The sequence below is a fragment of the Lampris incognitus genome, chromosome 17 (assembly GCF_029633865.1).
Source record: "Lampris incognitus isolate fLamInc1 chromosome 17, fLamInc1.hap2, whole genome shotgun sequence".
NCBI classification, from domain to species: Eukaryota; Metazoa; Chordata; class Actinopteri; order Lampriformes; family Lampridae; genus Lampris; species Lampris incognitus.
In genome coordinates, this window is record NC_079227.1 from 34,051,696 (window position 1) to 34,068,795 (window position 17,100).

Here is a 17,100-nt window from a genome sequence, read left to right on the forward strand (position 1 = left end):
TAAGTTACACGTGTAGCTACTTCAGCAGCCATGGGCACCTAGGTGATGTTTTATGGTTAATTATTTTATTGATTATGTTAGGTGTTCTTTTTTTGTCTTCTACTTTAAAGTAACTGCTGTCTTGTGTTTTCCTTGAGAATCCCTCCAAGGGGGCGTCCGGGTGGCGTAGCGGTCTATTCCGTTGCCTACCAACCCAGGGATCGCTGGTTCGAATCCCCGTGTTACCTCCGGCTTGGTCGGGCGTCCCTACAGACGCAATTGGCCGTGTCTGCAGGTGGGAAGCCGGATATGGGTACGTGTTCTGTTCGCTGCACTAGCGCCTCCTCTGGTTGGTCAGGGAGCCTGTTCGGGGGGGAGGGGGAACTGGGGGGAATAGCGTGATCCTCCCACATGCTACGTCCCCCTGGTGAAACTCCTCACTTGTCAGGTGAAAAGAAGCGGCTGGCGACTCCGTATCGAAGGAGGCACGTGGTAAGTAGTCTGCAGCCCGGCTTGGAAGAGTGGGGTAATTGACCAGATACAATTGTGGAGAAAAGAGGGGAATAAATACCCCCCAAAAAAAGAATCCCTCCAAGAAAATTTCTTCCGCCCCCCCTTTTTTTTCCCCCTCCCCAATTGTATCCGGCCAATTACCCCACTCTTCCAAGCCATTCCGGTCACTGTTCCACCCCCTCTGGCGATCCGGGGAAGGCTGCAGACTACCACACGCCTCCTCTGATACATGTGGAGTCACCGGCCAGCCGCTTGTTTTCACCTGAGAGTGAGGAGTTTTACCGGGGGGACGTAGCACGTGGGAGGATCATGCTGTTCCCCTCATTTCCCCCTCCCCCCAAATAGGTGCCCTGACCGACCAGAGGAGGTGCTAGTGCAGCAACCAGGACACATACCCACATCCGGCTTCACACCCACAGACACTGCCAGTTGTGTCTGTAGGGACGCCCCACCACGCCGGAGGCAACACGGGGCCTCGAACCGGGGATCCCCGTGTTGGTAGGCAACGGAATAGACCGCTATGCCACCCGGACGCCCCCAAGAACCTTTCTTGGAGGGAGTTCTCTCGTATATACGTACTTGACTGTCGCTAAACTTGAACTTCCTCTCGTTCTAGGTCGATTGTGGGCCGTCGCTTTTTCTTCATTGTCGGCACTCTCTACCTGTACAGGTGTCTCACAATGTACATCACCACCCTGCCGGTTCCTGGCATGCACTTCAAATGCTCCCCCAAGGTAGACCACACAGTGCTGCTTCTCCCTGTCGTTCCGTTCCGCTGTTTTTCAGTCAGATTTTTCAAAACAGGGGCGGCGTCGGTTGAAAATGTTGCCATTTTGAAAGAATGAAAGATGCCGTGCTCTAAGCCGGGTATCAAATTACCTTCCGCAAAACCTGAAATGTGACGAATCTCCTATTTGAATAGTGAAGAAACACAATAGTGTAACCTAGTAATACGAAACCCGCACACCCTTATTGTCAATAACAATGAAAGACCTCAAACTACTTCTTTTTTTTTCTTTTTTTTACTTTTCAGTCTATGTATTTTCGATCTGAGTTGTCTGTGCCAAACAAAATTAGCCAGTCAAACCAATCTGGCATCACGTCATTGACTGCCGTGTCCCCCTTAACAATATGAAGAATGTCAGAGGAAAAACCTCATATCAAAACCAATGGTATCGTATAGGAACAGATTAACCGAGTTTTCCTGAAAGAACTGTATGGGGCATCCGGGTAGCGTAGCGGTCTATCCCGTTGCCTACCAACACGGGGTCATCTTCGGTTCGAATCCCCGTGTTACCTCCAGCTTGGTCGGGCATCCCTACAGACACAACTGGCCTTGTCTGCGGGTGGGAAGCCAGATACGGGTATGAGTTCTGTTCGCTGCACTAGCGCCTCCTCTGGTTGGTCAGGGAGCCTGTTCAGGGGGGAGGGGGAACTGGGGGGAATAGCGTGATCCTCCCACATGCTACGTCCCCCTGGTGAAACTCCTCACTGTCAGGTGAAAAGAAGCGGCTAGCGACTCCACATGTATCGGAGGAGGCATGTGGTAGTCTGCAGCCCTCCCCGGATTGACAGAGGGGGTGGAGCAGCCACCGAGATGGCTCGGAAGAGTGGGGTAATTGGCCAGGTACAATTGGGGAGAAAAGGGGGGGGGGGCGAATCCCCCCCCCCAAAAAAAAGAAAGAACTTTTTGTATCATTGTGTACTTGCTATGTAATAAATGTCAATATTGTCTTCTACTTTGCATGCCAATTGAAAAAGAAAAAAAAATTATCCATCTTACTCAGCTCATCAGGAAGTGTAGGGCAAGTGGCTGAAATAAAACTGAGCTTTAACGCATGGAAGTTCATCTTTCCAACAACACTAAATACGTGGCCGTTGGGAGGCTTGCTGACCTTGTTTCCCAGACAGTGATGGTTTTCCAGCATCGGTAGGAGAGCCAACACCAGAGGTTCATTCCCACTGGCTCTCAGACATCACTCAATCCTCAGTGTGTATTTGGTATGTGTGTGTGCGTGTGCATGTGTTTGCGCGTGTGTGTGTTTTTCCGGTTGACAGTAGATTCCTGCTACAGCTGTGCTCCTATTTTGGCTCCGTCTCAGTCACAAGGCCTCACTTTATGCCACTAGTGGAAACTATTTGTTCATTTTGGTATGAGATGCTCTTCGTTTTCCAGATAGTTTATTAAAAGAAGTAGGAAAAGTTATTTTTGTGACCCGAGGGTTGTTTGCTCAAGCGTCCTTGGCCAGAAGGGGAAAAGTCTGAGCAGATCTACTGAGTGAATAACTTCTGACATAACAATCTTTTTGAGGGGCTTTTGGGCAAGGCACTAACGAAACTCAGATCTGTTCTAACACAGTTGCTCATTGGCCGACACTTGAAAACTACAGGTGGTTTTCTCGCTGCACCATGCTGGATGAAGATATTGTACACTTTTCTTTCACATTGAACAAATCAACTACGAAATATATCCATACAAGGCTGAACCTTTCCTACGGGTTGCATTCAAAATTTATGGTTGAGCAGGCCATGCTTATCCCCCCTGCCATCTGTCAGTGGATCACCAGCTTCCTGTCAGGCAGGAAACAGCAAGTGAGCCTGGGGGTATACGGACAATCGGCACTGGTGTTCCCCAGGGATATGTCCTCTCCCCTCTGCTCTTCTCCCTCTAATGACTGCACCTCCAAGGACTCAGCTGTTAAACTACCGAAGTTTGCAGACGGCACTACAGTCATCAGACTCATCCAGGGATGGCAACGAGTCTGCATATTGGTGGGAGGTTGCGTGGCTGGTGCTCTGGTTTAGTCAGAACAACTTGGAGCTGAACACGCTCAAGACTGTGGAGATAGTCCGCGGTGGTGTAGCGGTCTAAGCATCGGCTTTGTGTTGATGCAGTTGCCCACTGGGGACTGGGGTTTGCACACCGGTCTCGTCAGATCCGACTATGGCCGGACTCGACGAAGCGGCAATAATTGGCAACGCTGTCTTCGGGAGGGGGGCGGAGTCGGCTTGTGTTTGTCACATGAATGCGTCTCTGTGTGTGTCGGAAAAAGCAGTGGTTCGGCCTGGATTCGCCTTGTCACGAAAGTGGCGAGGCGTCTCTTTCGAGACTGCCAGCCGGAGAGATGCAGTTGGCGAACGCATACAGTACGAGGGTGGGTGTTTGAACTAAAAAAGGGATCGATTGGCCACTAAATTGGGAGAAAAGGGGAAAAAAGCAGAAATAAATTATTTTTTAAAAAAAGACTGTGGCGATGACAGTGGACTATAGGAGACACCCCTCAGCACTGCACCCCCTCAAAATATCCAACAGGCCTGTGTCAACTGTGGAGACCTTCAAGTTTCTGGGAACTACCATTTCCAAAGACCTGAAGTGGGGGACCAACATCAGCTCCATCCTCAAAAAGGCCCAACAGAGGATGTTCTTTCTGCGGCGGCTACTACTAGTACTTTTGGCTGCTCCTGTTAGGGTTTCCATCTCTTCCTGTCCTCTGCATCTTCCTCTGTCACACCAGCCACCTGCATGGCCTCCCTCACCACATCCATAAACCTCCTCTTTGGCCTTCCTCTTCTCCTCTTCCCTGGCAGCTCCATATTCACCATCCTTCTCCCAATATACCCAGCATCTCTCCTCCACACATGTCCAAACCATCTCTATCTTGCTTTGTCTCCAAAACCGTCCAACCTGAGCTGTCCCTCTAATATACTCGTTCCTAATCCTGTCCTTCTTCATCACTCCCAGTGAAAATCTTAGCATCTTCAACTCTACCACCTCCCGCTCCACCTCCTGTCTTTTCATCAGTGCCACTGTTTCCAAACCATATAACATAGCTGGTCTCACAACCATCTTGTAAACCTTCCCTTTAACTCTTGCTGGTACCCTTCTGTCGCAAATCACTCCTGACACTCTTCTCCACCCACTGCACCCTGCCTGCACTCTCTTCTTCACCTTGCTTCTGCACTCCCTGTGCGGCAGTTGAGGAAATTTGGTCTGCCACAGGAGCTGTTGAGCCAGTTCTACACCGCAGTCATTGAATCTAACCTGTGCACATCCATCACGGTCTGGTTCGGAGCGGCAACAAAACAGGATAGGAACAGACTGCAGCGAACTGTAAGGACAGCAGAAAAAAATAATTGGCGCTCCCCTGCCCACCCCGCAGAACTTGTACACCTCTAGAGCCCAGAAAAGGGTGGGCAGAATCAGCACAGACCCTCCACACCCAGGAAACAGTCTGTTTGAAATCCGACCCGTGGCAAGCGCTACAGAGCAATGTGCTCCAAAACCACCAGACATAGGAACAGTTTTTTCCACGGGCCATCTTACTCATGAACACTTCACAGCATGGTGCAGGAATGAGACACTCATGTAAATGGGACACTTTGTAAACAGCCCCCTCTGGTCAAGATGTCTCACCTACATATCTAAGATGTGCGCCACCTCTTTAAGCCAGATGTGCAATACAAATGTTTGTGCAATACAAATGTACAATTGCAAATACACTCACAACTGCTGTATACTGGTTACCAATTATTACTGTTATTGTGGTTGTAACATAGGTATATAATATAGGGTGTAGTTGTGTGGTGGATGATAAGTGACTATGTAGTGTATACTTTTGGTACACAAGATAATATAGTGTGAATATATAGCATTTTGTATGGGCATGATGAGTTGTAGAGTTGTGGTATTGGTATATTGCAGGGGTCGGGAACCTTTTTGACTGGGAGAGCCATAAAAGCCAAATATTTCTAAATATATTTCATTGAGAGCCATATAGTATTTTTAACGTATAATAAATTAAATATGTCTTACTTTTAATGCGACTTCTGGTGCTGCATGGTTTTGCTGATGGTCTTGTAGTCTGATTCATACGTGGTGAGGTTGAGCTTCATGCAGGCGTTGAGGCTTCCATCAGTTAAACGTGAGCGTAGGTTGGTCTTAATGTTCCTCATATGCGAGAAAGACTGTTCACATGCATATGTAGAGCCAAACATGGTCAATACGGCAATACTCACACGCTGCACTGTGTGGTATGTCACAGAAAGCTCGTTCCAAGTTTTAAGAATCAGCTGGTCTTCAGGTTGAAGATTTTTCATTTCTGTCCACTTGTGTTCCCTCGCCAGCTCTGCTCGCTGTCGCGCAAGACTTTCCAACTCTCCATTAAGTGACTTGAACTTACTCATCCACATGTCTGATGCCTTCAGGTCAGCAACTTCCAGCTCAAAGTCTCCGATAGAGACCCCGGGGATGCATGTCAGGTCGATTTTGTCCACTGCACACTCATGTGGATGAGTGATGAACTTGAAAAGACCAGTGCGCGCACGAAATTCTCCAAAACGTGCTTTGAATGACTGCAGGAGATTGAACGTAAAGCCAGCTAGCTGCTGGAGATCCAGATGTTGAGTGGAGTCACTTGCTAAGCATGCATCTCTAAATTGTTGCAGTCTTTCAAAGTGCAGAAGACGACCTGTTTCAATGTCCCTGAGAAAGACTTCCAGCTTGCTTTCAAATGCAAACACTGCTTGTTGAAGGGATGAGATTGTATTTCCAATACCTTGCATTTTCACATTGAGCTGGTTCAGATGGCCAGTTATGTCCACGAGATAGTGAAACTGCAGGAGCCAGTCAGTGTTGTCTAGCTCAGGATGCTTGACGCCTTTCATTTCAAGAAAAGTCCGGATTTCACTCAGGCAAGCTGCAAAACGGCTGAGCACCTTCCCCCTTGACAACCAACGCACGTTGCTGTGTAAAAGCAGACCGGGATAATGATTCCCAACTTCTTCTAACAGAGCTTTAAACTGGCGATCATTTAAAGCTCGGGCAACAATAAAGTTGACCACTCGAATGACCAGCGACATTACCTCACCAAGCTCCTGGCCACACGTCTGAGCGCAAAGCGCCTCCTGGTGCAGGATGCAATGAAAACTTAGGATGGCTCTCTTTTCATGTTCACGGAGAAGCGCTACAAATCCTTTGTTCTTCCCCAACATACAGGGTGCACCATCAGTACAGACAGAAATAAGTTTATCCATCGGTAGTTTTTTTTCTTTAGCAAACTCCATGAAAGACATGAATAAATCCTCTCCTCTTGTTGTCCCTTTCATTGGCAAAACAGCCAAGCTTTCCTCACGCAGTGTGTCACCTGCAGCATACCTGGCAATGATACTGCACTGAGATAGATGGCTAACGTCTGTTGACTCATCTAACGCGAGAGAAAAGTATGTCCCGGCGTTTATGTCCTTAATTTGTGTTTCCTCGACTTGATTTGCCATCATGATGCTACGATCGTGCACAGTTCTTGCTGACAGGGGCATGTCTTTTATTCGTTTGATTATCTCGTCTTTATTTGGGAAGTCATCAAACAGTTCATTGGCCACATCAAGCATGAATGTTTTGGCATACTCGCCATCTGTGAATGACTTTCCATTCCTTACTATTGCCAAAGCCCCCGCAAAGCTAGCGGAATTCCCGTCACCTTGCTTGGTCCACACACGTAGTTGCTGCTGACTCGTCTGCACTCTCCGCTGTAGCTCCTCGCATGCCCTTTTCCTGCTGTCCCCCGCTGGATATTTCCATGCAAATGAAGCATGGTGCGTATCGAAGTGCCGCTTTATATTTGACCGTTTCATCGATGCAATTTTATCATTGCATATTAGACATACCGCAGATCCTGCTCTCTCCACAAATGCAAATTCCTCTGTCCACGCAGCCTGGAATGCACGGTAATCATCGTCTTTTTTTCTTTTCGCCCTCTTTTCCGTTACAAGGGTTGAAGCGGATAAACTAGTTGGCTATCTGATAAAATTGATTTCTTCGCCTTTACAATGACCCGGACATGCTCGCGAGCCATTGGTTCCCGACCCGACCCACGGGTGACCCGTGAACCGTGAAATGTATCTTCAAAACTAATTTCTGTTTACTTTAAAATGACACAGTATTATTAAGAAATATCACAAGTATTTTAAAATCAGTTCCAAACTGATTTTTTTTCAACTCAAAATTGTCTGGGAGCCATATGCCGTGACCGGAAGAGCCATATATGGCTCGCGAGCCATAGGTTCCCGACCGCTGGTATATTGTATAGTTGTGCATACTTGCTTGCCTCCAATGTCCTGTTTTTCCATTTATTGCTTCTATTTTTTTTCTTTCTTTTTTTTTTTGTGTGAATGACGTCTGCAAGTGCTAGAAGTTGCTGTGAGCCGGAGTCAAATTCCTCGTGTGCCTGGGCACACTTGGCCAATACAGTTGATTCTGACTGTTGTCTGCACAGCTACATGCTTAATGTGCGTTTATACAGTACGACATACCTGTTTGCATCAGTCAGAGTGAGGCCTTTGTGCGCTGGGGGTTGCACGAGTGCATAATTTTACAACGCAACTACTCCTTTCCTGAAAAACTCAAGTTCTCGAGTTTTTCAGGGGGGTCGTGCAGGATCAATTAAAATACTATGCAACTATGGTGGGGTTGGTCTCAGCACATAGAGCAAAATATGAAAGTGATGTGGTTTCCTGCCGCAGGAAACCACCCGTGTTGAGTGTAGGTAGAAAGTGTGTCAATTACATTCACATCCCTTTCAGATGGTCAAGAGTCTCTACATGCATATCCGTCTTCCTCTTTAGATGCACATCTGCAAGTGCTGCAAGTGCTGCAAAAATAAAATGACTTAATTCTCTCTCTCTCGCTCTAGGTGTTAGGAGACTATGCTTCTCAAATGAGGAGGGTGTTGAAGATGATAGCCGGAGGAGGTTTGACCATCACCGGGTCCCATCACATGTGTGGCGACTACCTGTACAGTGGCCATACGGTCATGTTAACGTTGACATACCTCTTCATCAGGGAGTGTGAGTATACATCGATTCAGACGTTTACATTCACACATGCATTACATGGTGACGCGGTGGTGCGGTGGTTAGCGCGGTCGCCTCAAAGCAAGAAGGTCCTGGGTTCGAGCCCTGGGGTAGTCCACCTTTGGGGGTCATCCCAGGCCGTCCTCTGTGTGGAGTTTGCATGTTTTCCCCGTGTCTGCGTGGGTTTCCTCCGGGTGCTCCGGTTTCCTCCCACAGTCCAAAGACATGTAGGTCAGGTGAATCGGCCGTACCAAATTGCCCCTAGGTGTGAATGTGTATGTGTTGGCCCTGTGATGGCCTGGCGGCCTGTTCAGCATGTCTCCCCGCCTGCTGCCCAATGACTGCTGGGATGGGCTCCAGCATCCCCTCGACCCTGAGAGCAGGATAAGCGTGTGGAGACATGCATTGCTGCGCGCTTGACTGACATCTCGGAGTGGATGGCGACACACCACCTGAAGCTCAATCTGGACAAGACAGAGCTGATGTTCCTCCCGGGGAAAGGTTGCCCGCACCGGGACCTGGCCATCACCATTAACAACACTGTGGTGATGCCAACTCGGACTGTGAGGAATCTGGGTGTGATCCTGGACGACCAACTGTCGTTTGCTGCAAACGTTGCATCGGTTGCTCGCTCCTGCAGCATCAGGAGGATTCGTCCATTCCTCACCGACGGTGCTCATCCAGGCTCTGTTCATCTCCCGGCTGGACTACGGCGACTCCCTCCTTGCTGGCGCCCCGGCGTCGGCCATCAGACCTCTGGAGCTTGTTAAGAAAGCTGCAGCTCGTCTGGTGTTCAACCGCCCTAAGTTCTCCCACACAACTCCCCTTCTCATGTCCCTACACTGGCTCCCAGTAGCTGCTCGCATCCAGTTTGAGACTCTGGTGCTAGCCTACAGGGCAGTGAAAGGAACAACTCCTTCCTAGCTCCAGGTCATGGTCAAGCCCTACACCCCCACCCGACTACCTCGCTGTGCTGCCTTGGTTGCCTGGTTGCCCCGTTGCTCAGAGGCCCCTGATGCCGATCGACCCGGTCACGGCTCTGTTCTGTTCTGGCCCCACAGTGGTGGAATGAACTCCCCACTGATGTCAGGACAGCGGAGTCGCTGCCCATCTTTCAGCGCAGGTTGAAAACTCACCTCTTTAAGAACTACTACCCTGTTACTTGTTCTTAGCACTTATTGTATTCACTCGTTTAAAAAGAAAAACCTCTTTCTTGCACTTTTACTTTAGGACTGGATTTGCTCTTGGATGCTTGTTTAGGTGCACTTATGACCTCTGATGACTAGTAGTTCTGATTTCCACTTATTGTAAGTCGCTTTGGATAAAAGCGTCGGCTAAATGACTGTAATGTAATGTAATAAGCAGTTTAGATAATGGATGGATGGATGGACATTCACACATACACTCAAGTAAGTATTCTTTTGGTGACTGTCAACAAAGGGAATATTCAGTCGCAGTAGCACTCGTAGGCCTCTTCATCAGGATGCAAGAGTATATATAGCTGTTTTACAGCGCTCCTTACTCTCTCTCTCTCTCCTGTTCTCGCTCTGTCCCTCTCTCTCACTCTCACTCTCTGAGACCGTCAAACCCCCCCCCCACCACCACCACACACACATACACAAGCCTAAACACTCAAGAGGGCAAACACGGGGGTTTAATTGGGATTTGTGAGATGGGGGAGCTCCGACTCACCGGGGCTGGCAGGTGTGCATGCATGCTGAATAGTATATAGTCCCATAATATGGGATATATAAATAGTGCATTAAGCCTTTAACGACCTGTTTTCTAACCTGCTGGCTAATGAGGGAAATTCGTATTACATCCAAATAGTGTTAACGGCTGAAGAAAATCTCATTCTATTAGCATATCAGGTCAAGTTTACTCACAGATACTAGGTCTCCCTTGTGCCCTGCAAGGTTTGTGTGGTGGTCAGTATTGCCAGATGCTAATTTTTTTTGGGGGGGGGGGGATTTCCCCCTTTTTTTCCTTGTACCCTGCCAATTACCCAACTCTTCCGAGCCGACCCAGTCGCTGTTCCACCCCCTCTGCCGATCCGGGGAGGGCTGCAGACTACCACATGCCTCCTCTGATACATGTGGAGTCCCCAGCCGCTTCTTTTCACCTGACAGTTTCGCCAGGGGGACGTAGCACGTGGGAGGGTCACGCTATTTCCCCCCCCCCAAACAGGTGCCCCGACCAACCAGAGGAGGCGTTAGTGTGGCGACAAGGGCACATACCCACATCCAGCTTCCCACACGCAATCACGGCCAATTATGTCTGTAGGGGCGCCTGACCAAGCCAGAGGTAACACGGGGATTCAGACCGGCGATCCATGTGTTGGTAGGCAACAGTATAGACCGCTACGCTACCCGGACGCCCCCAGATGAGAAATATTAAAACCATCATACTGGTGAAAGATTTGTACGAGACATTAAAAGCTCAGGTCTGTCTCCAGGTTAAAAACCATGTAAAGGTTAAAAACACGTCAGGCTGGTCTTGGTACTCTGTGATGTAAGCACAGCAGGGTAAACACAGCTGCAGATGATGACATTATTATTAATGTTATCATCTGCAGCTGTGTTTACCATTGATAAATAATAATAATATTAGCTATGATGATAACATTAACAATGATAACATTATGTTATCATCTGCAGCTGTGTTTACCATTGATAAATAATAATGATAATAGCTATGATGATAACATTAACAATGATAACATTATGTTATCATCTGCAGCTGTGTTTACCATTGGTAAATAATAATAGCTGTGATGATAACATTAATAATGATAACATTATTATTAATGTTATCATCTGCAGCTGTGTTTACCATTGATAAATAATAATGATAATAGCTATGATGATAACATTAACAATGATAACATTATGTTATCATCTGCAGCTGTGTTTGCCATTGGTAAATAATAATAGCTGTGATGATAACATTAATAATGATAACATTATTATTAATGTTGTCATCTGCAGCTGTGTTTACCCTGCGGTGCTTACATCACAGAGTACCAAGACCAGAGACACAGGGAGCTCTGTTGGATGTAGGTGTGTCAAGGAACCAGCATTGACAGAGCTGTTAACGACTATTTGTGCTGGCTCTGTTTGATTTGGCTGTGCCGGCTTAGACCTTAACGAGCAGACAAAGATGGCCTTCAAATCAACCGAACTGGGATCTGATAAACGGAGACTGTATGGGCTGGATTATGTTTGGATATGGATGGTATTTAAAATGTTCAATTTCATCCCAAGCTTTTCAAATTTTGTATTATTTTTTTTGGGGGGGGGGGGATTTTTCCTCCCCCTTTTTCTCCCCAGTTGTACATGGCCAATTACCCCACACTTGCGAGCCATCCCAGTCGCTGCTCCACCCCCTCTGCCGGTCCGGGGAGGGCTGCAGACTACCACATGCCTCCTCCGATGCTTTGAAACTCAGAGAAGCATGTGTTGCTTGGGTTTGGGCGGCACGGTGGCCCCAGTGGTTAGCGCTATCGCCTCACAGGTCCCACCATTAAAAAGGCAAGGCAATGGGAAAAGAACTGGAGTTGGTCCCCAGGTGCAGCACGAAGGCGGCAGCCCACTGCTCCTAGCTACACAGATCACAGCTGGGATGGGTTAATTCGCTGGAACTGAATTTTCCCAACGGCATTAATAAATGTTTAATGTTACTCACCAGTTTACAGTGTGAATCCTGGACCGGCTGTTAGAATAACATGGGGAAAATAAATGAGTAACTCTCTCGCGCAAATTGTGTTTTGCACTTTTCTCACAGTATTTGGAGGCGGGTGTCCCACAGTAAAACGTGGTTAATCTGGGCGGAAAACAAATATCCTGTATAGCTGGTTAGAAATGAGTGATGATGTATGCTTCCTGTGTCTCTTACTGGCTCGGCTGGGGTGGCGTCAGGTCTGTGCTTGACTCTTTCTGACTCACTATAAATGAGTCTTGAGTCGGAGTCTAATATAAATTTCCACTTACGTTATTGTCTTATTCGTCTTATTTTGCAGATTCTCCAAAGCGGTTCTGGTGGTACCACTGGCTTTGTTGGTTACTGTGTGCTGTTGGGCTGTTCTGCATCCTTTTGGCCCACGACCATTACTCCATAGATGTGGTAGTGGCCTACTATATTACCACGAGACTCTTCTGGTGGTACCACACCATGGCAAACCAGCAGGTATACCGTGTGTGTGTGTGTGCTCTGAAATTACCCTGGTATTACTGCCTTGATGGACATTTAAGACATCCTTCTTAAATGTTTGAAATAAGTGATTTAGTCAACCATGATCCATAATCGATATGATAAGGAGGCTTGTATTGATAAAGATTATAGAATATGAATTATTTGTTTCAAACGTTGTCATTTTAAGACCCAATCAACCATCAAAAGTTATGCAACTTAGGCGTCCGGGTAGCGTGGCGGTCTATTCCGTTGCCTACCAACGCGGGGATCGCCGGTTCGAATCCCCGTGTTGCCTCCGGCTTGGTCAGGCATCACTACAGACACAATTGGCCGTGTCTGCGGGTGGGGAGCCGGATGTGGGTATGTGTCCTGGTCACTGCGCTTGCGCCTCCTCTGGTCAGTCGGGGCGCCTGTTCGGGGGGGGAATAGCGTCATCCTCCCACGTGCTACGTCCCCCGTGGCGAAACTCCTCACTGTCGGGTGAAAACAAGTGGCTGGGGACTCCACATGTATGGGAGGAGGCATGTGGTAGTCTGCAGCCCTCCCCGGATCGGCAGAGGGAGCGGAGCAGCGACCGGGACGGCTCGGAAGTGTGGGGTAATTGGTCAAGTACAATTGGGGAGAGAAAAGGTGTTTAATTCCTTGTGTCTGTGTGTCCGCAGGCTTTGAAGGAGCCTTCCCAGAGCAACTTCGTGTCCAGGGTGTGGTGGTATCGCTACTTTCTTTACCTGGAGACCAATGTCCAGGGTGTCATCCCCCGCCATTACCAGCTGCCGTTCTCCTTCACATGGAAGCGGCTAGTCAGGGGCGGCCCGGTTAAATACAGCAGACTGGCGAACAGCGAGTGCCCCTAGCGCACAGCGGGCGGGGCGGGTTGAACTGTTAATCAGAAAACGATGGATACACAAGGGGAGGACGAGTAGACGGATGGACCAGAGACTGCCGCTGCTGCTGGTGTGTGGACGGAGGGATATATCGGTGGCGAATGGGCTGACTATCGACGTAAGGCGAGAGTAACGATCAGCCGCTGAAAGGATGGACCGATGGACGAAACCAGAAACCAACTGCCACTCCGGAAGGGATGAAAAAAAAAGAAAGGAGACTTAAGTGAACACGACGAGCGGACGGATGAATAAAACATGGAAAAGCATTGTCGGTGAGCTGCTTGGCCCGTTGAGCTGCACGCGGTTGATGAGCCTCGCAGCCCTGGCCAAGGCTGAGCGCCGTCGTGTAGCCGTTGAGCTGCACGGGGAACGGGGACCCCTCACCCCCGTAGGATATTGAGGGACTGACGCGATCAATCGGAAGCACAACAGAGAAAAAGCACAAATAAAAGAGAGAAATGTTGAATAAATTGGCGCCTTTCATGGCGTTGGGACCCTCGGTCGCCGACCAAGGATTGTTTCATCGCCCCATTTTGTCGACTAGCGAATTAAAAAGCTGATTCTAGGTCCGTGTCGGTGGAAGCAGGACCGCAAGGCGGAGTTGATTGTTCAATGTGTGTGGGTGGGTCGGGGGTGGGGTGGGGTGGGGGTCTGCATAGTGTGGAGCACACAATCCAAAGTGCCATGTCGGCTGCAGTTTGCCGTAGTTACTTACTGACCTGCTCGCTGACGAGCCCCTGTTTGCTGAAGGAGGTTTCCTCTCCCTGGTCCACCTTGATTTAACGTACCCCCTGAAACGCACTCCTGGGGGGATACAGTTCCAGCCCAGCGCCGTGGCCCCTCGGCGTAAATCAGTACACATGAAATGGGATTGCTGTAGACCTTACTTAAAACCTCCGTGGTTCCTACTCAGGACTCGAAGTGGATATTAAACGAATTTGGTCACTTTCGGGGAATTGGTACAAATGCCTCAAAAATTTGGAAATGTGTGGTTCCTAATGTTTATGTTATCGCTGTGTGCAGGTAGACCTAATATTATTTTACATGTTACCTGAAAGTCCCAGCTTTTTTTTTTTCTTTTTTTTTTTTTTTTTTTGGTCTTATTTTTGTGAAAGTGAAGACTTGCACGTTAGCTTTCTGATCGAAGGGCAAATGGCATTCGTCCAAAAAAAATAATCTCCGTCTGCAGACTCCACGGTCACAGATTTGAAGATAGCCGACTCCAGCTGCAAGATTTTCAGATAAGATCAGATAAGATGTTCTTGAATAATCCCCGTGGGGAAATTCTTTCCTCTGCATTTAACCCATGCCAACACACACACACACACACACTGGAAGCAGTGTGCAGCTGCCGTGCAGCCCGGGGACCAGCGCCAGTTCCCCCTGCCGTGCCTCGGTCAGGGACCCAGACAGGAGTATCACCCCTAACCATTTTCCACACCACAGATCCCAGACAATGTGGCTGGTCTGCCAAACTGGCAGGAACGTGTCACACATTGCACCACCCCACAGTAAGGGTTGACACTAGGATATTTTTGGTTTCTCCAGCTCACCCTGTTTTTAGGAAGCACACTGAGCAATGGGGTCAGAAGTCTACTGATGCCAATCAGAACTGCCAATAAAGTTGCCTCTTTTGCAACTGATATCCCTGTCCCGGAAGACACAAGACTTCCTACCGAAAGCGTACTGTTACTGAAAAAAATGGGGGGGGGTGGAATCACCCCCCCCCTTTTCTCCCCAATTTACCCCACTCTTCTGAGCCGTCCCGGTCGCTGCTCCGCCCCCTCTGCCGATCCGGGGAGGGCCGCAGACTACCACATGCCTCCTCCCATACATGTGGAGTCGCCAGCCGCTTCTTTTCACCTGACAGTGAGGAGTTTCACCAGGGGGGACGTAGCGCGTGGGAGGATCACGCTATCCCCCACAGCCCCCCCCCCACGAGTGCCAAGTTATTCACAATTTGAAAAGCAACTCGAAGAAAGGATCACTTTCGACTGTTCATAGATTTCCAACGTGTGGTCCTGATGAGCGCACGTGCTGTCGCGGCACGCCGCCGCAGGGGCCAGGGGCTGTCTGAAGCGAAGCCCGCTTTGAATATTTCTGTGTTCATCAAGTGGGATAAGAAAATGTTCCCCCAGGTCCAACATAACCTTTGTATTCTGCTTCCCCTTTGTTGGCGTCAAGATGCAGACGGGGGAAGAAGAGAAAAAAAAACCCCTCAATTTCTGAAATGACGAAAGTGCATTTTGGAAAAACAGGAAGTTCCCGTCTGCAGACATATTGCTGTAAACTACTAATAAGACTCGTTAGCCCCTAGCTAGCGGGTCTGACCCTTTAGCCGAGCGGTTGGTGACGTCGCCTTGTGGTGCAGTACACCCCGTGTCGAATCCCGCACCGGGCAAGAAAATAACCGGTTACACGGGGGCAGCGGTGGGATTCGATACGGGGTGTACTGCACCACAAGGCGACGTCACTAACCGCTCGGCTAAAGGGTCAGACCCGTTAGCTAGGGGCTAACGTGTCTTATTAGTAGTTTACAGTCGTCACCCTCCCCGGAAGCGCGCCCTCGCGTTTGTTCTTCCCGCGCTCCGAAGAGACTTCTGAGGATCTGCACACTTCCGGATCGCGATATTATGAACCCTACATAGGCCTCGCCAAAATCCCGTTTCTGGCTTTGTCACGTGTGCGCCACCGTAGCAACGCGAAAATATGTTGTTATGGGGTTAGCGCTCATCAAGGAAACGCTGTACACCCACAATTTAACCTGTCTAAGTTATCCACAATCAACATTAATATAATACCAATAACGTATCCAAGGAGCAGAGGCAGACCTTGTAACCTAAAATTGTTAGGTTAGTCAACTTAAGGCTATTCTTTCCCTCACAATCATAATTTCAACCCAATCGACAGATATGACTGCATGAAATGGCGAGTGGGTTCGAGATAGCAGTGTAAAGATGAGATTTGGACTGTGGCAAATCAATACGGTAACAACTGTGAATTATGACTGCCACAATATGGGGTAACATGGTGAGCAAAACAATCAAAACGAATATTTTCAAATGTTTTGTTGGTTCATCTTTGAATAAGTGTCAGCTTATTACACTACACTACTCTTAAAAAATACTTGCACCTAACCTCGAGCTCTTTTGCTTTCTCCTCTGCAATCTGAGTGGGCTTGCAAATCTGACAGCAAAGAATATCTGCCATTTCTGTAAAGCAAAAGGAAGTAGGGGATGAGCAGACAGAAAGTGTGTGTGTGTGTGTGTGTGTGTGTGTGTGTGTGTGTGTGCGTGCGTGCGTGCGCGCGCGTGCGTGCGGGTCGAGAGAGAGAGGGGGCGAGAGAGATAGGAAGGGACTTATGGGTGTGCAGCGAGGGGAAGTTCATCTGGAGTGCGCGTTTTGGCATGTTAAACCTCACTTTCCTTCACAAAGTCAACTCTACTTGTGCAGTAAGTTAGCTAGCTGGTAAATAGTGAGATTGCTTTTTATACACAGGTAACAACTTACTGATCAGCTTTCTTAAATGTGAGAAAGTCTATTTATTAGATATATGTTCATTTTCAGACAACTAACGTTACTTACCTCCGTTCTGTTGTTGACAGCCAGCAGTCCAAAATTACAAAAGCAGCCAGCTGTCCAAAATTGCGAAAAATACAAAATTACAAAATTGAAGGTAGCTAAC

The 17,100-nt window shown here is 48.4% G+C and overlaps 1 protein-coding gene across 3 annotated transcripts in view; it reads left to right on the plus strand.

Annotated features, from left to right (window-relative positions):
- LOC130127581 (phosphatidylcholine:ceramide cholinephosphotransferase 1-like) overlaps positions 1-14,010 on the plus strand; it is a 26,980-nt gene extending 12,970 nt beyond the window's left edge. For all 3 annotated transcript variants that reach the window (XM_056297257.1, XM_056297256.1, XM_056297258.1), the window contains exons 3-6: positions 1,109-1,226; positions 8,181-8,334; positions 12,359-12,525; positions 13,194-14,010. In XM_056297257.1, coding sequence (XP_056153232.1) covers positions 1,109-1,226; positions 8,181-8,334; positions 12,359-12,525; positions 13,194-13,385 — 631 coding nt within the window. In that variant the 3' untranslated portion in view covers positions 13,386-14,010. The remainder of the gene's footprint in view (positions 1-1,108; positions 1,227-8,180; positions 8,335-12,358; positions 12,526-13,193) is intronic.
- Positions 14,011-17,100: the final 3,090 nt, after the last annotated feature.